Raw genomic sequence first — 25,478 nt, 5'->3', positions numbered from 1 at the left:
TTCAAGGGCTGCTGGGAATCAGCATGGAACAAGTAAATACATGGGTTGTGTTAGGGTAACTAAGAGTAAGAATACTTGTATATATACTTGCATGTACACCAATGTCTGCCAGGGGCAAAGGTTGATGACGTTGTAGAGCAGATATCATTTTTTAAGGGCACAAAAGGTGATATAGTTGTACACGTTGGCACTAATGATATTAAGAGTAGGAGACCGGCGGAATTACTTAACAAGTACAGGTCACTGATGAAAAAAAGTCGTGAATTAGGGTTGAATTTGAAAGTGTCTGCAATTCTGCCCAGACACGATAGGAGGGAGTACATGATGAGAGCCCTGTCGATCAATTCGGCCCTGGAAAGATTGTGCAGGGCTCAAGGGGTAGAATTTTTTTCAGCCTGGTCTGTACTTGTTAACAGGAGAGACTGCTTCTACAGGGATGGGATACACTTAAATAGAAAGGGTGCAAGAATGTTTGCTGATGCTATCGAGGCAGTGTTAGGAGGGTTGGAAAACTGCTAGATTGGGGGGATACAAGGACTAATAGATTAACAGTAGCCACTGGCAGAGGAGAAAGTGATTCTTGCACTGCTTCTATTGGAATGAGCAGCAGCCCGGAAAATAAGATGCAGGATATTTCAGAGACTGCTGGGAATCATTGGGGTACAAGTAAACACATGAGTTGTGTTAGGGTGGCTAAGAGGAAGAGCAGGTGCATGTATACTTGCGTGTACACCAATGCTAGGAGTCTAGTAAATAAATTTGATGAATTTGAGGTATTGCTCAAAACATCAAAGGCAGATATTGTTGGGATTTCAGAGATGTGGTGTCACACAGATATAAGGAATGCAAAACTGGAATTTGGGGAGTACAATGTCTGCAGGAAGGATAGACAGGATAGGAAGGGAGGAGGGGTTATGCTATTAGTTAAGAAACACATAAAATCCAAGGAAGTGAATCCAGTCGACATCGCTGGACAGTGCAGTGTCGAGTCAGTTTGGTGTGACATAAGCATTGGGAGATGAAAATTGAGAGTAGGAGTGTGCTATAGGCCTAATGACTCTGATGAGTATAATAAGAAACTGCACAGAGAAATAGTGGGCCAGTAAATCAGAGAGTCTTATTATGGGGGTTTTTAATTTCCCAGATATTGACTGCAATTTGGGGGCTGGTCACTCACACACTAGCAAGGCTTTTGTGGATTTATTGGATGATTGTTTTCTACATCAGCATGTTCGGGAGGCAACTAGAGGGAGTAATACTCTTGATTTGATTATCAGTAGTGATTCTTCATGCATTAAGAATCTGCAGATAAATGAACCACTAGGTGGCAGTGATCACAGTGTTCTGAAGTGGGATTTACTCAAAGAGGTAACTACCATTAGGGGTAAAGGGAAGGGGTTTTGCTTTCGTAAAGGCGACTATGGTGGACTGAGACAGTATTTAAATTCTATACAGTGGGATCAACTGATGATGTTACCAACAGCAAATTCAAAATGGGAAGCATTCAAAGAACTTATCTTGGAAGCTACTAGGCTTTACATACCAACTAAGAAATATTGTTCAATGTTTAGGCCTAAATGGATGTCAGATGAACTAATGAGGCATATGGCAGAGAAGAAAAATGCATGGGATACATATAAATTAACACGTGACACAGAAGCCTATGATAGATACAAGTTGATCTGTAACCAAGTTACAAAGGAGGTTAGGCAGGCGAAGGCAGATTACGAGAAATCCTTGGCAAAGGATGCGAAGAAAAACAGCAAAGAGTTCTTTACTTATGTAAACTCTAGAAGGAAGGGGATGAATCAGATTGGTCCACTTGATATCGAAGGGTCAACTGTTGATGATCCTGCTCAGGTAGCTAACAAACTAAATGAATATTTTGCATCGACATTCACACATAAGGAGTTATTCAGCGAGGGGAATGACAGAGGTGTATTCAACTCTGGCAGTAAGCTAGAGAATCTTGTAATAACTGAGAGTAAAGTGGAGGAGAAATTGTTGAAGATAAACACAAGAAAGGCACCTGGGGTGGATGGAATCTATCCAGTTATATTAAAGGAGGCAGCAATGAAAGTAAGCAAACCCTTAGCCATAATTATGAGAGCTTCCTTGGACTCAGGGGAGGTACCCATGGACTGGAGATGTGCAAATGTGACCCCAATTCACAAAGGAGGATCAAAGGCTGACACAAGTAATTATAGACCTGTGGGTTTAACTTCTGTTCCCGGAAAATTAATGGAGGCACTGGTTAAAGAAGCACTGCAGGATCATCTAGACAAGACTTCAGTTATAGCTCAGACACAGCATGGTTTTGTTAAGGGGAAGTCTTGCCTGACCAATTTGATTGCATACTATGATGCAGTCACAAAAGAACTGAATGCAGGGAATAACATTGATATTATATACTTGGATCTTAGAAAGGCTTTTGATACTGTTGCACATGGAAGACTGCTGCACAAATTGGAGCAGTGTGGCATTGGAGGCAAATTGCTGCTATGGATAAAGGGGTGGTTGAGGGGGAGAAGACAGAGAGTGGTAATCAATGGACACTGCTCATCGTGGACTAATGTTATTAGTGGAGTCCCTCAGGGTTCAGTATTGGGTCCTTTTTTGTTTTCTGTATTTATAAATGATATTGATGATGGTATATCAAGCTTAATGTCCAAGTTTGCAGATGATACGAAGGTTGGCAGGGTTGTCAAGGACATACTGACACTATGCTGCTGCAACAGGATCTGGAAAGGTTGAGCAGATGGGCTGAGAGGTGGCAAATGAAGTTTAACATTGCCAAATGTAAAGTACTACATATGGGAAACAGCAACCCCAGAGTAACGTATCAACTCTATGGTACTACACTGACAGTGGTAGAGAATGAAAGGGGTCTGGGGGTGGTTGTGCAGGCAGATATGAAGTTCTCTGAGCAGTGCAGACGGGCTGCAAGAGTAGCTCATGGTGTATTGTCAATGATATATAGGATTTTTTTCTAGCAGGGATAAGGAGGTGATTATTCCCTTGTATAAGGCAATGGTCAGGCCACATCTAGAGTACTGTATACAGGCCTGGAGACCTCATTTCAAGAAGGATGTAGAGCTGCTGGAATGAGTACAGAGAAGGGCAACAAGATTAGTGAATGGAACAAAGGGGTGCTCTTACGAAGAAAGGCTTAAGTTTTGCGAATTACAGTGTCTGGAGACTAGGCAGCAGCGAGGTGATCTGTTAGAGGTGTACAAAGCCTTGAATGGTTTGAGCATGCTCAATGCTGATGGGATTCTTCCTCTTGCTCAGAATAATCACCTGAGAGGGCATAAATTCAAATTGAGGAAAGACAGATGTAGGGTAGATGTGCGGAAATTTGCCTTTAACCAGCGGGTGGTTGGTAGGTGGAACAGACTTCCATCCCTTGTCATGGAAGTTGATAGCCTAAATAAGTTTAAGGCTCTGCTGGACAGGTATTTCTAACGAACAGAGGGGTGAATTGGAAGTGGTTATTTTTTATTTATTTATTTTACTTTAATTTTTTTGGCTGATGCTGCAAAAGCTTGCTTTCTTGCATCAAATGCCTCTACTAATGCTAATGCTAGGAATATAGTAAATAAATTTGATGAAATTGAAGTGCTGATCAAGACATCAGAAGCAGATATTGTTGAGATATCAAAGATGTGGTGCCACATGGATATAAGCAGTGCAGAATTGGAATTTGGGGAGTACAGTGTGTACAGAAAAGATAGACAGGACAGGAAGGGAGGAGGGGTTATGCTCTTAGTTAAGAAACATAAAATCTGAGGAAGTGCATCCAATTGACATTGGTGGACAGTGCAATGTTGAGCCAGTGTGGTGTAACGTAAACACTAGGACAGGGAGGCCCCAGGTGCCAAGCGTTTCTGTGGCCAAGCAATCTGCAACTTCATAGAATGATGTTCCTAGAGTGAGTTTTCTAGAGCGACCAAGTTTTTTCTTGTTTTACTTCATTTTATAAGTCTTTTTGTTAATTAGCTCTACTTTTTAAAAGTATATAAAGAGAGCCAGAAAAAGGAAAGCACCTTTTTCTTAGTTTACTAACTGTACTATGTTTGTCCACAAGTGGCTTCATTCAGCACACCGAACTGAATATTCTGACTTCGTGCCAGTCTACACAGACGGTTCGAAGTCGGAATCATATGTGGGATCTGCTGCTGTCTTTACAGACAGCACTATATCAGAGCAGATTCCCTCTGAATGCAGCATATTTACTGCAGAGCTGCACGCTGTAGAGTTAGCCTTGGATCATATTACTAAATACCAATACCAACGGTTCATTTTATATTCTGACTCTCTTAGCATGTTACAGGCTTTAATATCTGTGAGATATAATCCTCATCCAGTTCTGTCTAGCATTCAGCAGAAGATTCACGTTCTCCATGAACGCGAATATGACATCCGCTTCTGCTGGATTCCCAGCCACATTGGGATTAGGGGAAATGATTTGGCTGACGCCGCAGCCAAATCAGCAGTTCCCAATAATAAGCGCTGCCTGTTAGTCCCCTATACAGACTACAGGCAAATAATACACGAGAAAAGACATTCCCAATGGCAGGATTCGTGGAATAGACAGACTGCGAATAAATTATATCAAATAAAGCCTGTAATTGAACCGTGGCAGTCTAGTCTGCGCAGGAATCGTAAGGAGGAAGTTGTTCTTGCCCGGACCCGCATAGGACATAGTCATCTGACACATTCTTTTTTGCTGAGGGCTGATGACCCTCCTATGTGTGAGTCTTGTGGCACAGTTTTATCAATTAGACAAATTTTAATCGAATGTTCAGATTTTAGCAATATCCGTCTTACCGCTTTTAACCATCTGACTGAGCCATATACACTCAGTCAGATTTTATCTGACAATGACAACGTGTCTGCTGTTTTTAGCTTTTTAAAATCAATAAATATTTTTACTCATATATAAAATTTTTACATTTTTCTTTTATGTATTTGTTATACATTTTGACATAGTGACCTAACTAATTAGGTCACTGAAAGTTTAAAGAATTTTTTATAAATGACCTGGTCTTGGCGCATTATAGCCTTAGTAGCTGATGCGCCAATAAAACCAAAAAAACCAAACCAAACCAAACCAAACCAAACCACAAGTGGCACTGCTCCTGCCTCCCCATGGCTGGGCCAGTAACCTGGGTGGAAAAGCTAATCCCCCAGGGAGAAAAGGAGCTGACATGGATAAAGAAAACTCTCCAGCATTAGAGCCTTCGAACTCAAATACCAAAGATCGGTACAATTCTGATGAAGGTAATGCACAAAGTAAGTGCTTAAAAAAAGACAATGATCAAACAGAGTATCCAATGTTTCTTATAATCTATTCATTATCTAGTCAACCAGTGAGTAAACTCTCCCCGTTTAAGATACAGAGATTCCTAGAAAATGCTGCAGGTTCACCTAAGGTCAAAAGGTTACAATCGGGGGATTTACTAGTTGAAACGACACAGCGTAAACATTCCGCACTGTTGTTAAAGCTTACAACCTTTGGGGGAATTCCTGTTTAAAATCTCACCCCACACAACCCTAAATAGTTCCAAAGGTGTTATCTCTGATTGGGATCTAGTGAATGTAACAGAAGAGGAGCTTGTGCAAGAAATGAAAGATCAAAAGGTCGTACAAGCTAAGAGAATTCTGACTTGTAGGGATGGCAATCTCATTCCAACCCATAGTATAATATTCACTTTTAATACTCCAAACTTACCAAATACTGTTAAAGCTGGTTATCTAAATTGTCGTATCCACCCTATATTCCAAATCCAATATGCTGTTATAAGTGCCAAAAATTCGGACACTCTCAGACATCATGTCGAGGAAACAATGTATGCCCAAAATGTGGTTCCCAAGAACATGGTTAAACAGATTGTACTGCAGCATCTCCAGTTTGCCCAAATTGCAAGGGGGATCATCCTGCATATTCAAAATACTGCGATTTATGGAAACTTGGAAAAAAAAATACAGAAATATAAAGTCGAACATAAGGTGACTTATCAAGAAGCCAGATGACAAATAGTGAAAGATAATCCAGCACGTACATATGCTAATGTTATAAAGAAATGTTGCTCGGTTGCGACTCAAACTAGTGACTCAATTCCACCTGACAAATCACTTGCTGAATGGGCTAGAACTATGCTTTCAGCTCCTCAGCCGTCTGTTAAGCAAAACAATAAAGATCAAACATGTAATACTCCCATTTCTATCCCCTCTACTAGTGGCATCAAGTCCCAAAGTGAGACCAGGGTGGGAAAAGCTGAATCCTCTGCTAAGAAACAAACAAATACTGCAGTAATGGACATAGATGACATAACAAAAGAAGAACCTATATTAGAAATTTATGTTGAAGAAGATATGGACACTGGATGTCCTAACTTTTCAAAAAAAGATCACCATAAAGCTACTCCTCTCAAAAGCAACCGGATCAACCTACTAAATAATGCAGTGCATTTTACAGTGTAATTGTTGAGGACTACGTACAAATACAGATGAGCTCTATGACCTAATATGAGATCTTAATCCTGCAGGTATTTGCTTACAAGAAACATTTTTACTCCACAAGTGACACCCTCTATAAAATAATATATTTTGTATAGAAGTGACAGGAATGCAGCAACTGCAGCGCATGAAGGTGTAGCAGTTTTAGTATCCATTAATACTCCATCTAGGCAAATTCCCTTGCAAACTAATCTAGAAGTTGTTGCTGTGCGCATAGAACTTGGAATAATTTTATCACTTGTTTCTATTTATCTTCCGCCTAATCAAACATTTATACTCAGAGAATTTGATGATCTCCTTGCCAAGATGCCACCTCCTATTTGTTTGATGGGTGACTTTAATGGACACCACCCTCTGTGGGGAAGTCTTCATATGGATACAAGAGGGCAGCTAATAGAAACATTACTGGACACACACAATCTAACTTTGCTGAACACAGGTGCACATACTCATGTACATTTTCCCAGGAAATACTTCTGCCATAGATCTATCTATCTGCTCCCCTTCTCTGTACCCAAGTATACATTGGGCAGTATTGGAAAATCCACATAATAGTGATCATCTCCCAATTACTTGCAAATTTCAAATTATTTCTAACTATCCGGAAATTCGTAGAAGGTGGAAATTCTCAAAGGCAAACTGGAAACATTCTCCTTAAGTACCACTTTAGATAAACACTACATACAGAATCAATCAATAGATGAAGCTACTGACCATATCACAAAACAAATACTAGCAGCAGCTGATAAAGCTATTCCTCAATTGTCTACTTCTCCACGCAGGTGCAAAAACTGCTGGTGGAATGAAGAATGTAATAGAGCAAAAAAGGAAAAGAATAAATCTTGGAATATTTTCCACAAGCATCCCACTACTGTTAATCTTTTAAACTATAAGAAACTCAATGCTAAAGCAAAGCAAATAAGAAGAAAGGCCAAACAAGATTTTTGGATACAGTTTGTGTCCACTATCACAAAAAACACAGATACTAGATTAATTTGGAGGAAAATCCAAAATCTAAATGGCAAATATCCATTGTCATCCTCTCTTATATTGATCTGTAATGGACAGGAACTGTCTTCCCCCAAAGACATAGCAAACGCTTTCGCTGAAGCTTTTCTTAAACTTCAACAGCATATTCATATGATGTTCCATTCCAGAAAATTAATGAGGCAGCAGAAAAACACAAGGTAGATTTCAACACTGGTCTTTCTCTCTTCCATATAATCAACCTTTTACAATATCCAAGTTAAAGGAAGCTCTTAACAGAGCACCCACTAGTGCAGCTGGCCTGGATGGTATATTTTATATTATGCTGAAACACTTGAATGACATAGCTTTACAAAGTCTACTAATATTTTTTAACAGAATTTTTCAGGAAAATATTTATCCTCGCTCTTGGAGACATTCACTTGTATTAGCCATACCTAAACCAGGAAAAGATCTCTCTAATTCAGTCCAATTTCCTTAACCAGTTGTTAAGGAAATTGGACGATTGGACGAAACTGGAAAAATTGGTTCTCAAACGCCTCACCTGGTTTTTAGAGTCACGCAACATCCTGCATAAAAATCAGTGTGGCTTTCGGAAAAACAGATCTGCTTTTGATATGATGACTAAAGCAGAATCAAGCATCAAAAATGCTTTTGTCAGAATTAACCACCTAGTTATGGTAAGTTTGGACTTAGAAAAGGCTTTTGATACAACATGGCATTTCGGTATTCTATGGGATCTTCACACCTTTGGACTACGAGGCAGGTTTCCCTTGTTTATTCAAAGCTTTCTCCAGGGCAGAACCTTTCAGGTTCATTATCAAAATGTTCTTTTTAAAATCCATATACAGGAGGAAGGCATTCCTCAGGGCTCTATTTTGAGTCCTACTGTATTTTTAATTAAAATAAACAACATCATCCATGATATTCCAAGCACAGTTGAATTATATCACTATGCAGACGACCTCGTGATCTTGTGCCAAGGGAAAAATATGAATTCTATCGAGAGATAGCTTCAGATCTCAATTAACAGAATAGAGCTGTGGATGTCTCGCAATGGCTACCGCTTATCAGCACAAAAATCAAACTGTATTCATTTCTGTAAAAAGTGTAAGATCCACCCCCGAACCTGAATTAAAACTTAAAAATTTTACTGTACCTCTTTCCAATAGTATCAGATTTCTTGGTCTAATCCTGGACAATAAATTAAATTCATACAGCACATCACATATCTGAGAACCATTTGCTTAAAAAAATTTAATATCCTCAGAGTACTATCTTCATCCCTGTGGGGTGGCGCCTTCATAGCCATGTGGGGTGCCGACCGGGCTAGCCGAGTGGGTAAAGTACCTGCCCGGCAACCCCAAGGTCGCGGGTTCGATTCCCGCCTCGGGCTTGGATCAAAGTACTGCAAAAACCTTGGGAGGTGCAATATGGCCACAGAAGCCGTTGCGCCAACAACTACCAAATCAAAAAAAAAACAAAAAAACCATGTGGGGTGGTGCCTTCATAGCCATGTGGGCAGGACCAGCATAGCACAGCACATGTTTCTTGATTAGACCGGGGTTTAAGCCCATGACCACCAAATACGGAGGATGCGGAAAGGTCAGGGAATGACCACCACATATCCTCGGAGCAATATAGCCTTTATTGATAATGCTCCTAAAAACCAAAAACAACCATGAGGGGTGCTGACTGATACACTCTGCTTCAATTATACCGGGTTTTAATTAGATCTTGCTTGGATTACGGAGCTCCAATCTATGACTTGGCTAGGAAAAGTGCACCACTTCGGCTAGACACTATCCATCACAGTGCTCTAAGGATTGCTTTAGGAGCATTCAGAACACCTGTACATAGTCTGTATATAGAGGTACATGAACCTCCACTCCATCTTCAGAGGAAAATGTTGCTACTTAACTATGCAGCAAAAATGCGGAGTCTTCCCTTTCATCCTACCTGGCCATACTTATTCAAGCCCCAGTGGGGACCACCTTTTATGACAACAAACTTAATGAAAACAAGCCAGTTGGAATAAGGCTACTACAGTTAATTGAATGCTGTAACTTACATATAGATAATATCTTTCATGACACAAACACTTATGAACCTCCATGGTCTAGTTATATATCGGTCTGTGATCTTTCTTTCCAACAATGGGGAAAAAACAGGCAGCAGATCCCACCATCAGGAAACTCCATGCTGCTCATGTAGCTAAAAATTCTCATATATATACCGATGGCTCAAAAAACAAGTACAACAGTAGGTGCAGCGGCAGTTTCCACTATCTTTTCTAGCTCTGTGTCCCTTCTGAAGAAATGCAGTGTCTATACTGCTGAACTTTTTGCAATAAAGATAGCTCTAGATCACATAACTGATCTGTCCTGTCAGCAAACAATGATCTATTCTGACTCTTTGAGTGCAATAACAGCATTAAAAAATTTATCCAAGCCAATACAACCCTGTCTTGAAGCAAATCAGATCACAAATTGTGTTACATGCTGCCAACCAATCAGTTACTTTCTGTTGGATACCAGGACATGTAGGCATCGAAGGAAATGAACATGCAGATCAAGCCGCTAAACATCCGACCACTGTGTGCTCTCCTAACTACTAAGTACCGTATACAGACTACAAATCAATTATAAAAAACTTCTGTGAAGAACAATGGTTGCAGATCTGGCAGGCTCAGGGTGGTAATAAGCTGCTGCAATTCAAATGGGAACCTCAGTTGTGGGCATCAAGCATGAGATCAAATAGACAAGAGAAGGTGATTCTGACTAGGACGTGTATTGGGCACACGCATCCAACCCATATTTATCTGCTCATGGTGGAAGATCCGCCTATTTGTACATTTTGTCAGACTGCACTTACGGTGAAGCATATCCTACTAAATCGTAACCATTACATTAATGCTCGAAACACAATTTTCACATCGCTTTCACATCTGCAAGAACCTTTAACATTATCTTATCTGATTGGAGACAATGCAAATTTTGCATCCTTGAAGTAGACACGATCACGAAACAGATTTTAAACATTTCAACTGCAGTATTAAATAGAATCAGGCACAATATGGCCTTAGCAGCCCTTGTGCCATTAAATAACAACAACTAGGACAGGGGAAGTGAGAGTAGGTGTGTTACAGGCCTATTGAATCTGATGAGTATAATGAGCAGTTGTGCAGAGAAATAGAGTGGGCCAGTAAATCAAAATGTCTTATAATGGAGGATTTTAATTTTCCACATATTTACTGGAACTTGTGGGTTAGTCACTCGCACATGAGCAAGACTTTTGTGGATTTATTGGATGACTGTTTTCTACAGCAACATGTTTGAGAGGCAAACAGAGGGAGTAATACTCTTGATCTGATTATCAGCAGTTATTCGTGCATTAAGAATCTGCAGATAAAGGAACCACTAGGTGGCAGTGATCACAGTGTACTGATGTAGGATTTACTTAAAGATGTAACTACCATCAGGGATAAGGGAAGGGTTTTTGCTTTCGTAAAGGTGACTACAGTGGTCTCAGAGAGTTTTTAAATTCTATGCAGTGGTATCAACTGACGATGTTACCAACTGTGAATTCTAAGTGAGAACCCTTCAGGGACTTAATCTTGGAGGGTATTAGGCTTTTCATACAACTAAGAAATAATATCCAAGGTTTAGGCCTAAACAGATATCAAGTGAATTATTGTGGCTCGTGGTAGAGAATAAAAATGTATGGGATGCATATAAATTATCAGATGACACAGAAGCTTATGGTAGATATAAGCTAGTCTGTAATCAAGTTACAAAGGAGGTTAGGCAAGAAAAGGCAGATTATGAGAAATCTTTGGCAAAGGATGCAAAGAAAAACAGCAAAGGGTTCTTTACTTATGTAAACTCTAGAAGGAAAAGGATGAATCAAATTGGTCCACTTAACATAGCTGGTTTGGCTATTGATGATCATGCTCAAGTAGCTGATAAACTGAATGAGTATTTTGCATCTATGTTCTCACAGGAGGAGTTATTCAATGAGGGAAATGCCAGACGTTTATCATACTCTAACAGGGAGCTAAGTGATTTTGTAATAACTGAGAGCAAAGTTGAGGAGACATAAGGAAGGCACATCAGGTGGATGGGATCTATCCAGTTATATTAAAGGAGGCAGCAAAGGAAGTAAGCAAACTCTTGATCATAATTATGAAAGCTTCCTTGGACTCGGGGGAATCCCCATGTACTGGATATGTACAAATGTGTCCCCAATATACAAAGGAGGATTAAAGGGTGACACAGGTAATTACAGACCTATTAGTCTAACTTCTGTTCCATGGAAAATAATGGAGTCACTGGCTACAGAAGCATTGCAGGATCATCTAGACAAGACTGCAGTTATAGTTCAGACACAGCATGGATTTGTTAAGGGTAAGTCTTGTCTGACAAATTTGGTTGGATACTACAATGTGGTAACAAAGAAATTGGATACGAAGAATAATTTTGATATCATTTACTGGTCGACCGTCACTAATCCGGCAGCGTTGGGACCTGTGGGGTACCAGATTAATGAGTTTGCCGGATCATCGACGGTTATTTTAGCACATACAGTTTTCCCAACAGCTAACCACCTCATCCTACCTTTAACACATTGAATTCCAAGCTAGTTTAAGGAAAAAATTCCCCAGGGACCAAAAAATATTTAGCAAATAATTTGATTAGTAATTCTAAAATAAATATTGTAATGTCAGTGTTGTCGTTCTTTTGCTTAAAATATCAAAATAAAAGTATTTTTTTATGTTGCATATAAGTGGCCAACGTGGCCTAGTAGGTTACATCATTTCTTGAAAAGCCATGTTGGCCACATACATATGACTCTATTACGGCATACATACAAAGTTCATTTGTGATCAGTTTATTGCATGCGCGGCGAGCGCTACAATAAAACTAATTGCGATAAAATAAACTCTCAAATGTTGCAACAAGTTTGTCACTATTGTTAGAGATTTTGTGAAAACAAGGTTGTTAGCACACTGTATTATCCACCATATTGTATTGTTTTTCCACAAGTTTGTACAAGTGTGTTAAAAAAAAAAAAAAAAAAAAAAAAATTAATCTAAAGAAGAATGGCTAAAAGAAAATTAGTAAAATAAGAGGAACTGAGAGAAATTGTTGGAATTTACAATTAAGCACCGTTAAACTTTTCACAGACACACTACTGTCGAGTTTTTTCAAAAGTTCAACTTTATCTGTTATGGACAATGTATGGTGTTTGCGCTTTGTTCTTAATACTCTGTTGAAAATTGTGCTAAATGTTTAAAAATACATATTTTTGTTGCAAGTGATTTTTTTTTGTTTTCCATTGTATGCAAAAAAGTATTGATTTTTTTTATTTTGTGAAATCTCCTTATAAGTAAGAAAGTCTTCATCTCATATTTAAAGCAAACAACAAAGTAATAATCCAATAATCAGTTTTTAATTTCTGTGTTCACAGGGACAACTAACTCGAAGTCCAGTAACAGGTAGAATGGAACCTTACTATCCAAGCTGGAAACGCAATCTGTTTCGTTATTGTATTAGCCTTCCTGTAATTGCTTTTTGTCTTCTAATGGTTTTTGCTGTTATGTTCCTCATTTTTGAATTACAGGTATTTCTGAATTTTAACTCAGTGTTTTAATAACTGTCTGAAAATTGAAATATTGTATTGTTTTGCACTGACCTGTATCAATATCAAAGATATTGATACTGAAATGTATCAATATCAAAGATATTGATACATTTCAGTTGAAGGGCATAATGATTAATGCAGGTTTAAATCTAAAGTAGTTAGGTGTACTTCATTGTGTTCTGAAAACTATTTTAATTTTGGAATTTAGAATATATGAATTAGAAATCAATTTTAATTTAGAATAGCTTATATTAAAATAAAATATCTTTACTTACATCTTGGGTGATTCTTCTCATTGCTTTAGCGGCAGCATAAAATAATATATAAAATTGAAATATTTACAGTAACAGTAAACAAAAAAAAAAAAATAAAAAAATAAATAAATACTTTACATAGTAGTGATGTGCAGGTGTAACTTTATGAATGCAGACACCCTTTGTCTGCATTCTCATCAGAAAGTTATACCTAAAGTAATTCAACTCATCATAACTGAAGTAAATCAGTAAGTAGAAACAAAGTAATATACCAGCATATTACTTCTGTGTGAAGTTTGTTTTTTTTTGTTTAGTTTTATTTCAGTTTTATAGATTGTGTTATGTAGCCATTAATGAAGGGTGAGAAGAATCGTCACACACATGTGGGTATTTTATTTTAATTTACATTTATATATTTTATATTTTTCTAGATTACAAATTCAAGTTTTTAGAAAGTAGTGAATTGTTCCCCTCTACTTCACTCAGTATTTTATTGTGATTCTAGAAATCAAATAAATGTAATGTTATTTTTTTAATATATAAAACTGGTAACAAGTAATTTTATTTACAGAATAATTATAATTAAATCTCATTCAATTAAATAACAAGTTTGTGATGCAGTTAAGTGTATATTTCTGTATTTATGATTTCTTGTGTTGTGTTACAAAAGGTACATGAAAATTACAAAGATTTATGTTGAATTATATATTTAAAGAAAATATAGTTAATATTACTCTAATGTTCTTGTACATAATTTTACTGAAACATTAATCTTGTAAAGTTTGAATAATGATTTTAAGGTTCAGATTGTTTTTTTTTTTTTTACAACAATCTGAACATTTTCTGTTATTTTAATCAGTGTTGCTTAATCTGGGGGGGGGGTTATTGAGGGCTCCCTAGGGGTACATAAATTCTTGCAGAAATTTCATAGAAAGGAAGGAAATTTCATAGGAAGTATAATTTACAGTTTAAATAGTTAAACACTAAACTTTGAATTGAAAAATTGTCAGAATTATTTTACAATTTTAATAGTTTTTCAATTTGAAATATAAATTAAGGATATTGATACTCTTTGAAGTATATAAATGATATCATTGATACATTTCCAGAGTCTGTCATGTTTTTTGAATAAAAATGGTTGGAGATTTTCAACACTCTCTAAAGGTTAGGAACCATTGGTTTAAATAATAACTACTATATTTAGTGAAGTTTAAAATGTATATTCTTTCTACAAATTATTTTCATGGCAACATTAAAGCATGTTTTTTAATGTTAACAATCAATTGTTAATAAATTGTGTTTAAATATAGAGGTTATTAAAAAGAAACAAGGCACACCTTAAGATGATAAGTGGTATTTAGATTAATACGTTCACTGCTTCATTACATAAATATGTGACATCAGGTTTTTAATTCACTTGGAAGGAAAAACCGTCCTACTTTTAGAACTTTTTCTTCCGATTTGACAGATGAAAAACAGCATGTTTTTGTCAAACTCCTTTGCCAGAGGCTGATTAATTTGGTCATAGCATGAAGAAAGTTCAAAAATATCTCTGCCTTCTCCAATCCAGATCAACTCAGTCCCATGGTTTTCAATCCTGGATCAAAAAGGTTATCGGAAAAGCCAGCAGCAAAAGTTTTTTTTTTTATGTCAAATGCAAATTTTACCACATTAGATTGGAATTTAATATAAACTAACTGGTATTTACAAGGCCAAACATTTTTAAGTTGTATACTTTCTCCTCAGTGGCAAATAAATAAAACAAAATTAATGAAATAACTATTTACATGTTGAATGGACTGTGAACAAGCAGATTAATAGAACTAGAGTCCCTAGCCTGTTAAACAGAAGCCTATATCCCACCAGCACATCTGACAACAGAAGAACAAACAACAATGTTCCAGTGTCCAATGCCATAACCACATCTTCTTGCAGCCAATCTTAAAATTAATCCTGCCAAGAAGATATCAGCACAGTTACCTAAAGTAAACAATCATATCATACTTGTTCTGTACCATGAAACCCTTTTCAATAATGCCATCAATAAGCTCCTCAATAAATTACCTGAAAATAAATTTCCTCTCCATTTCATTAAAGCTCAAATACATAAAATATTCAACTTAATTAAAAAAAAATCTGGTTTTCGTATTGCTTGGGTTTGTTAGGCTATAGTTTGCACCCTGTACAGTTGTACAGGTATATATTTATGTAGTAGATTTACCGCACATAGATAGCCATCTCATATGTATGATTTATATAATCTGAAGGATTTTCTAGTGAAATATTAATTAATATCTATCTATACATTAAAAAAGTTTTCCTCCTAGTGATATTTATTCAGCCAATGGGAGAAGAGGTCAAGGCAATTATGTCACTACAAATACAGTTAATTATTGCAACTGCCTCCATAACATTCACCAACCTTGTGCACGTGATTCATTGTCTAACATTTGATGTTCCATTGTAATGATTTTTGTATATTAATGAATATTGTATATTTGTAAATATTGTAGTTTAGCATTTCGTAAATACAGATAGTTCTCGACTTTACGAGTTAATTTATTTCTAGTGTGCGCTTATAAAGCGGGAATTTATTTCACATACATATAAGGTTAAAAATAGGGGTTATGTTCTCAACGGTGAAATTAGTTTATCTAATTAGTTTGTTTAAACAATGATTGATTTATCGAAAGAAATGAAAACGTAACCTGTAAAATCAAGCAAATTATAATAATAGAGAAATTATTTACGACTTACAAATGTCAAAGAATGTTTATTCTGAAGAATAAACTCAAACTAAAATTCTGAAGAAAAAGAATCCATCATCGACTAAATGCACACTCGTTGATCACTCATTACTGGCTCGGCACTCATTGAGTTTGTTGCACAAGGAATCATTTTCTTCAGAAATGCTTCAAGAGGCATTTATTTCCAAGATAATCTTCTCTTTTCTTTATAAATTTCACGATTGCATACATAAGCATTTTTTAACGATACACACAAATTTCAACTAAAACGATTCGCATGGAGCAACAAGTTTATGAAGATTAAAAAAAGGAATGAAGAGAAGATTCTGAAAATTAATTTTTTTTTTATGTGATTGAAGATTTCAGTAAAGGGGAAACACATTTCACCATAATAATGTAAAAAACCACACAATTCCAGCTATTGGTATTTTTGCAAATGCAATAAGATTGAGTTTACTACCCATTTATAATTACTTGCACTAACAGAAAACCCCAATAAACCGGAAAGTGCAAATTGTTTTTGTTTTATGGTCGTTACCTCCGGAAATGTGCTTTAGAAAAATATCACAAAGGCGTTTAAAATTGATTCTTATAACGGAACAAATGATGATGATGAAAGTATAGTGCTTTTTAATGATTTTAATTGGTAACTAATACAATTTACAAACCACACTCACGACCTTTTATATGGCCTTAAGGTCACGCTCGTGACCTTAAAAATGACATTTTAGAGAGATAAATAGCTTAGTTATACAGCGAAAATTTCAACTTCCGAGATCTTGAAACAAATTACCAAAAAGCAATGTGTTATTGGGTTCACATTATGATATTGTAACAATACGATGGTGTCTCTGGACCTGATTAATATCGTAAAGCTGGGAACACTATTGCATATCTACGCACATGGTTTGAAATGCAGTATTTATGAATGTTTAATATTCATTTTTTGCAGTTAATGTCCATATGAAAAAAAAAAACTTGTAAACCCGAGAAATCATAAAGCAAAAACTCATGAAATGAGAAATGCCTGTATTTTAAATATTTGTATAGTTTGTAAATATTTCAGTTAAATATTTTAGTCCAGCTCTTTATGTAACAATATTTCTAATGTATTATGGAACCCGAAGCAAAAGGCCTTTTCCTAAGTGACTGATATAAACACAGGTAAATAATTACATAGTGATATTGGCTGAAGTCCAGTATAGTATATGCTGGCAGGTACTTCGATGAAAGCGAGGAAGACTGCAATAATTGACAGATGAAGGTACCTCCCTTTTTTGATTGTTTTGTGTCTTCAAGATGGGGGGGACTTAGCTTAGGTAGGGTGTTTATCCCTCCATCCTGCTGTTTTAAAATGGGAAAACAAGTTCCCCAAATTAAACACAGCAGCAAATGTGGGGAAAAACGTCCTAGGTATATCAACCAAGGAGGACAATGGGCGGGGAAAGCAGTAGCATTAGCTAATCACTGCTTTGTTCCTGTCCATTTGTCAAAATATGGGAGTCGCAACTTTTCAATCACTGCTTCCCCACTGTTTTGCTTGCTGCTGTTTTGGAGGGTGTACACCATTCTAGATTTTACCGTGATATTTATTCGACCTTGAGAATAATGCACACTCCAAATGCACAGGTAAATAATTATATAGATCATTTCCTGATGAGATATTGACCAGTGTGTTTTGTGACAGTTGTCTTTTTCATAGAAAATGTTTGACTTACTCCGTATACCTCTATATTTTACGTAGAAAAGCGTGTGCGGGGGTGGGCAAGAAAAGCGAGCAGGGGTGAAGCCTCCCAGTTAATATTAATTAATTCTTTCAGTCAGTTTATTTAATTTTCTGTATAAATAATTACAAATTAATTTTTTGTATCAGTAATTCTATAATTTATTTATACAATAATTCTTCCACACTACTTTTATGAGTGGGTGCTACTAATATAGTTTCTAGAAAATTCTGCACTCAAAAGCAGCAGATATGTAGTTCAGTTGCTAACTGGGTAAAATTGGGATTTATGCATTTTTGCTGAACATTGTAAATGTGGGTTCCTTTTTTGTTAATTTTATTACAGTCCTGAATATTCTATGAGGATTCCTTTAATTTTTGTTTTTAAGCAGTTTATATGACCTTTTTTTCCTTCTGGTTTCTGTGTACAGTCAGTTCTGCTATAGCATGCATTTTCGCGACAAGAATTTGCTCCATCTTGACTGATATATTAGGGAACAATGCGAGTATAACGTGATTTTCATGTTACCTCATGTTCTATTTCGTCTGCGAGTAACACTAAGTGAATGCAAAACCTGGTGCCAAGCTGAACATAGTGACCTGAGCAGCAATGCATACAAGTTTCTGAAGCTTAAAAAATGTCAAATGTGTGAGAGCTATATTTCCCATTTATTGTAGTTGTATTGGTCGGAGACACGCTGTTATCATTCACTGTATTCACAAGATAGCACGTGAGAGCGGAAATCATCTTTTAAGGGCACAAGGTGCCTCCGTAGCCAGGTGGGCAGGAGCAGCAGTGTATAGCACACGCTTCTTAATAAGACCGGGGGTCGAGCCCGTGAATACCAAATACGGAGGATGTGGAAAGGTCAAGGAATGACCACCGCATATCCCTGGAGCAATATGGCTTTAGTTGCTAATGCTCCTAAAAACCAAATAACAACAACAACATTAAGGGCACAAAAGGTGATATAGTTGTACACGTTGGCGCTAATGATATTAAGAGTAGGAGACTGGCAGAATTACTTAACAAGTACAGGTTACTGTTGAAAAAAGCCATGAATTAGAGTTGAATTTGAAAGTATCTGCAATTCTGCTCAGACACAATAGGAGGGAGTATATGATTAGAGCCTTGTCGATCAATTCGGCCCTGGAAAGATTGTGCAAGGCTCAAGGGGTAGAATTTTTTTTTCAGCCTGGTCTGTACTTGTTAACAGGAGAGACTGCTTCTACAGGGATGGGATACACTTAAATAGAAGGCGCCTCCGTAGCCAGGTGGGAAGGAGCAGCAGTGTGTAGCACACGCTTCTTGATTAGACCGGGGTTCGAGCCCGTTACCACCAAATACGGAGGATGCGGAAAGGTCAGAAAATGACCACCGCATATTCCCGGAGCAATATGGCCTTAGTTGCTAATGCTCCTAAAAGCCAAAATAACAACAAAATAACTTAAATAGAAAAGGTGCAAGAATATTTGCTGATGTTATCGAGGCAGTGTTAGGTGGGTCGGAAAACTGCTAGTTTGGGGGGGATACAAGGACTAATAGATTAACAGTAGCCACTGGCAGAGGTAAAAGTGATTCTTGCACTGCTTCTATTGGAATGAGCAGCAGCCTGCAAAACAGAATGCAGGATATTTCAGAGACTGCTGGGAGTCATTGTGGTACAAGTAAACACATGGGTTGTGTTAGTGTAGCTAAGAATAGAAACGGGTGTATGTATACTTGCATGTACACCAATGCTAGGAGTTTGGTAAAGAAATTTGATGAATTTGAGGTATTGCTCAAAACATCAAAGGCAGATATTGTTGGGATATCAGAGACATGGTGTCACACAGATATAAGGAATTCAGTACTGGAATTTGGAATTTTTCACTGTGTACAGAAAGGATAGACAGGATAGGAAGGGAGGAGGGGTTATGCTATTGGTTAAGAAACACATAACATCCAAGGAAGTGAAGCCTCGACGTCGCTGGACAGTGCAGTGTCGAGTCAGTTTGGTGTGACATAAGCATTGGTCAAAATTGAGAGTAGGAGTGTGCTATAGGTCTAATGACTCTGATGAGTATAACAAGAAACTGTACAGGGAAATAGAGTGGGCCAGTAAATTAGAAAGTCTTATAATGGGGGATTTTAATTTCCCAGATATTGACTGGAATTTGTGGGTTGGTCACTCACACACTATCAACGCTTTTGTGGATTTATTGGATGATTATTTTCTACATCAGCATGTTCGGGAGGCAACTAGAGGGAGGAATACTCTTGATCTGATTATCAGTAGTGATTCTTCATGCATTAAGAATCTGCAGATAAAGAAACCACTAGGTGACAGTGATCACAGTGTGCTGATTTGGGATTTACTCAAAGAGGTAACTACCATCAGGGGTAAAGGGAAGGGTTTTTGCTTTCATAAAGGTGACTGCGATGGTCTGAGACAGTATTTAAATTCTATACAGTGGCGCCAACTGATGATGTTACCAACAGCAAATTCAAAATGGGAAGCATTCAAAGAACTCACATCTTGTGAGTATGGGCTTGGCACACCTAGGGTCCTGAGCAGAATTTGTGGAGTAGAATGTGTACAGAAAAGACAAACAGGATAGGAAGGGGAAGAGGTTATACTCTTAGTTAGGAAGCACATAAAATCTGAGGCAGTGAATGCAGGTAACATGGGTGACCAGTGCAATGTTGAGTCAGTTTTGTGTGACATAAGCAAAAATCAGAGTAAGAGTGTGTTATAGGCCTAATGACTCAGAGTATAATGAACAACTATACAGAGAAATTGAGGGAACGAGTATCTCAGAATGTCTTGTAATGAGAAATTTTAACACTCTAGAACTTTTGTGTTGGTCACTCACAGTTTAGCAAGACTTTTGTGGATTTATTGGATGACTGTTTTCTACAGCATCATGTTAGAGAGGCAACAAAAGGGAGTAATACTCATCTGATTATTAGCAGTGATTATTCATGCATTAAGAATTCGATGATGAAAGAACCACTAGGTGGGAGTGATCACAATGTATTGATTTGAGATTTACTTAAAGATGTGACTACAACCAAGGTTAAATGGAAGGGTTTTTGCTTTCGTAAAGGTGACTAGAGTGGTCTCACACAGTTATTAAATTCTGTATAGCAGGACCAAATGATAATGATACCATCAGCAAATTCTAAATGGGAAGCATTCAAGGAATTAATCATAGAAGCTACTAAGCTTTTCATACAAACTAAGAAATGCTGTTCAAGGTGTAGGCCAAAACATATGTCAGATGTACTGATAAATTTGTGGTGAAGAAGAAATATATATTACCTGGTCTTGGCGGATTATAGCCTTAGTTGCTAATGCGCCAATAAAATCCAAATCAAATCAAAAATCGAAGAAGAAAAATGCATGGAATGCATATAAATTATCAGGGAACACAGAAGCCTCTGGTAGATATAAACTAGTCAGTAATAAAGTCACAAAAGAGGTCAGGCAAGTGAAAACAGATTACAAGAAATCTTTGGCAATGGATGCAAAGAAAAACAGCAAAGATTTCTTTACTTATGTAAACACTAGAACAAAGGGGATGAATCAAACTGGTCCATGTGATATCGATGGATTGAGACTGTTGAAGATCCTGCTCAGGTTACTGACAAACTAAATCAGCATTTTGCATCTATACACATATATGAGAAATTCTTTAGGGAAGGGAATGCCAGAAGTTTATCAAACACTTATAGGGAGCTAAATGATTTTGTGATAACTGAGAGAACAGTAGAAGAGAAATTGTTGAAGTTAAACCTGGGGTGGATGGGATCTATCCAGTCATATAAACGAGGCATCAAATGAAGTAAGCAAACCTTAAGCCATATTTATGAGAGCAATCATGGATTGGAGAAGTGCAAATGTATCCCCAATTCGCAAAGGGAAGGATGAATGGGTGACCCGAATAATTGCAGATACAGATCTGTCAGGTTAACTTCTGTTCCAGGGAAAATAATGCACCCAATATTGAAAGAAGTAGTGTAGGATCATCTAGGCAATACTGCAGTTATACTTCAGACACAGCATTGTGTTTTAACAGGAAATCTTGTTTCACTAATTTGATTGAATTCTATGATGTGGTCACAAAGGAACTGGATCCAAAAAATAATTTTGATATCATATACTTGAATTTTAGGAAAGCTTTTAATACTGTTGCACTTAAAAGACTGCTATATAAACTGGGGCAGTGTGGCTTGGAGGGCAATTTGCTGCTCTTAATGGATAATGGGATGGTTGAGTGGAAGAAGAAAGAAAATGGTAATCAATGGACATTACTCTTCATGAACTAATGTTATTAGTGGAGTCAACTAACATAATTGGGCCTATTGTTGTTTTCTATATTTATCAGTGTTATTGGTGAAGCCATATCAGGCTTAATGTCGAAGTTTGCAAATGATACAAAGGTTGGCAGGGTGGTTAATGATAAGAATGATGGTATGCAACTCAGTAGGTTCTTGAATCGAGTCCAAAATACTGAGTTCAAGTCCAAGTCCTAGCTTAGAAAATTCTGAGCAACCTATTTTTTTGATTACATCACAAATATTAACATCATAAATTGATTTGGTAACAAATAGGTATTATGTACATTAGTAAACATTTTTATTTAGATTTATATTTCACATCCAGAAATACATTCTAAGTAATAACTAACAATAAGTAAAATAAATTATGCTTTAACTTTATTTAAAACCCAGTTATTTTAAAAAAACTAAAGCATTTAGTTTTTTTAAAATAACTGATATGTCAGATAATTTAGAATGTACTTTAGTGCAAAAGTTTGCCACAACGGAGAATGTTTGCTCGGTGTTGTTGATGTAGGTTGAATTGTTAATAAAGCATAATATAATTTGTCCAGATTTCCAGTTCTTTGTTTAGTACAAAAAAATAACATAAATTCTTGCTTTAATTTATTAAAATTTGTTTCTGAAAGTGGATTTTTTGCGTTTTCTAAAATTGTCTTTAATTCTTCTTCTATTGTCATATGGTGTACAATATTCATGACATTCTCATTATAATCAGTTTGATTCTCATTAAATTGAACAATTTCATTTGGAAACAGCCTAATCATTAAGTTTGTTGCAAAATCTATAAGCTGTTTTTTTTTGGTAATCTATTAGCACTTACAAGAAAATCCAAAATGCCTTCAAGATTTTCATTTATACATTTTCATTTTATTTAATATTTCTTGACCTTCCCTGGAATTTCTTCCAATTTTTTTAGCATAAAGTTAACTGCCAAGTGTGCTGAATAAAGATTTGCATCTTGTCTACTAAGTGCTTCCATAGTTAATTTAATTGGCTTTAAGGAGTTACTCAAATCTTGAAGCAATTGAATGTTGAGATTTTTTATTAAATCCATATTATCAAGATCTTTAAGAGCTGCTTTAATGAATTGAAATAGTCTTAAAAAAGTTAAAATCATATCAAGTAATGAATTCCAACACTTCTTAACATCTGTGATCTGTTCCATTTCATGTCCTAATTCACATTTTATTTTCTATTGTAGAAAACCGCTGCACACAGTAGACTTCTTAAAATATTTTACTGTAAAGCATTTAGGGCGTAAGCCTCAAGCTATGGAAAAGTCTAGACTATGTATAAGTATAGTGCGAAAGCATCAATAATACATAGCCAAATCTGAATGAACAGAATATTAGCAAAGCGGCATCGTTTTAAGTTATATCTCATATTGTGAATACCTTCACAACGAGTTGCTACAATATTGCACTACTTCAAATAAGTAATGCTTCACCTGAGGAGAAGGCTAATGATACTTATTCTCAGATGAATACCACCACCCAGACGGCACCGTTTCAGGGCTATTTGGCCCTTCTTTGGTGGGTGGGTAGGTACCTGAGTGATGCAATGATGGCAAAACAGTTATGAAGTATAACACCACAGTATTCACAATATGAGATATAACTTAAAACGATGCCGCTTTGCTAATATTCTGTTTGTTCATTCAGATTTGGCTATGTATTATTGATGCTTTTGCACTATACTTATACATAGTCTAGACTTTTCCATAGCTTGAGGCTTATGCCCTAAACACTTTATAGTCTAAATACATCATACACCATTAGGCATCTCTCATATTGTGGAGTTATACTTCATAACTGTTTTGCCATCATTGCATCACTCGAGTACCTATCCACCCACCGAAGAAGGGCCAAATAGCCCTGAAACGGCACCAGGGGGAGCCTGATTATGTCCGGTGTTTCCAAGAATAGGTAACAACAGCCTTCTCCACCGGGGAAGCGTTGCCTATTCGAGGAGTTTTTGAGTGGTGTGAGTTGAAGGAGTTACTGTCCCTTTCTTCTTCTACACTGTTTCTTTTCCTCTTCCACTCCTACTATTACTTTCCCTCTACCTTTTTGCTTTTCTAAGTCTAATAGGGACAACTGATAATAGTCCAGTTATTATCCCACACAAACACAAAATTGCCCTGAAACGGTGCTGTCTGGGTGGTGGTAAAAACGGAAGCTGTCACCCAAGCTTTATGATTTGACTTCCAAATCACTGGTAAGCTAATTTTAGATATATTTTTTAAAACTCTTGGGTTTTCGGAGCAATAAATTAAGAGAGGTTTTAACTTGCAGTCACCAGCTGCCTTCCTGCCGACCATCATTGTCAATCGGTCTTTGGAAACCTTAAAGCCTGGAAAGTTTTTTTATTCGTGAAAACGATGTAATTTCTGACAAAAGTTGAGCACGAATTCGAACGCACACATATAAATATGACAGTTGGAATGCAAATTTTTGTATATGTGTGCAGCTCATGTAGCAGCAAAGTTGAATTTTGTTCATCTTTTGCTCTCACTCTCCGCCGTCGCACCGTATATTGATAGCATATGAAAAACGACTTTGAAGATAGTGGGCGGCAGTGTTGCCAAATGAAAAAATCAAAAACCGCGTAACTCCGAGTTCGCGTAAGTCGGGGTATTACTGTGTGTGTGTGTGTGTGTGTGTGTTTGATTTACTTATTCCGGAACCATTGGAATAAGTAAATCAATCCAATAATAATACCATCAAGGATCTAAGAAAATGCAAAAAAAAAAAAAAAAAAATATATATATATATATATATATTATCGCTTTTTACCGACAATCTAGATGACTTCAACTGGGGCCAACCACCCAGAATGAAGGCAAAAAACGACAAGAAGTTCTCTGTTTCTGTGATGATCAATATATGCTAAGTAATTTAAATCTAACCAAATATAAGCCAGTATAGGCCGGATGTAAATCGAATATAAATAAATCGAAAGAAGATAATAAAAGTTAAAAAAATTTAGAAATATTAGAATCAAAGGTAAGAAATATAAGTAAAATATAAATATAAGCATATATTAATCATCGTTGATCCGACAGAGAACGTAATTTAATGATTACAATAAGATTAAATATATAATACATACTACATATTGACCGTATCTAGGACATAATGTAATAGTAGTCAAAATAATATGTGGTGCCCCCTATGTGATGGATACGGTAAAAATAAATAATTAAATTAACGCATAGAGAAACATGCATATAGTAAGAAGAAAAACTAAAGGAGTAGGAATAATAGAACCTGAAC

At 36.6% G+C, this 25,478-nt stretch overlaps 1 protein-coding gene across 5 annotated transcripts in view; it reads left to right on the top strand.

The window, feature by feature from the left end:
• The window catches only part of LOC150083375 (anoctamin-8-like), a 423,636-nt gene that overhangs the window by 218,122 nt on the left and 180,036 nt on the right, over nucleotides 1–25,478 (top strand). For all 5 annotated transcript variants that reach the window (XM_090377999.1, XM_090377998.1, XM_090378001.1 and 2 more), the window contains one exon: nucleotides 12,979–13,131. In XM_090377999.1, the coding sequence (XP_090234125.1) occupies nucleotides 12,979–13,131 (153 nt within the window). The remainder of the gene's footprint in view (nucleotides 1–12,978; nucleotides 13,132–25,478) is intronic.

The sequence above is a fragment of the Mastigoproctus giganteus genome, chromosome 7 (genome assembly GCF_048544385.1).
Source record: "Mastigoproctus giganteus isolate SK-2022 chromosome 7, ASM4854438v1, whole genome shotgun sequence".
Taxonomy (NCBI): domain Eukaryota; kingdom Metazoa; phylum Arthropoda; class Arachnida; order Uropygi; family Thelyphonidae; genus Mastigoproctus; species Mastigoproctus giganteus.
This window is presented reverse-complemented; position numbering and strand designations above follow the sequence as displayed.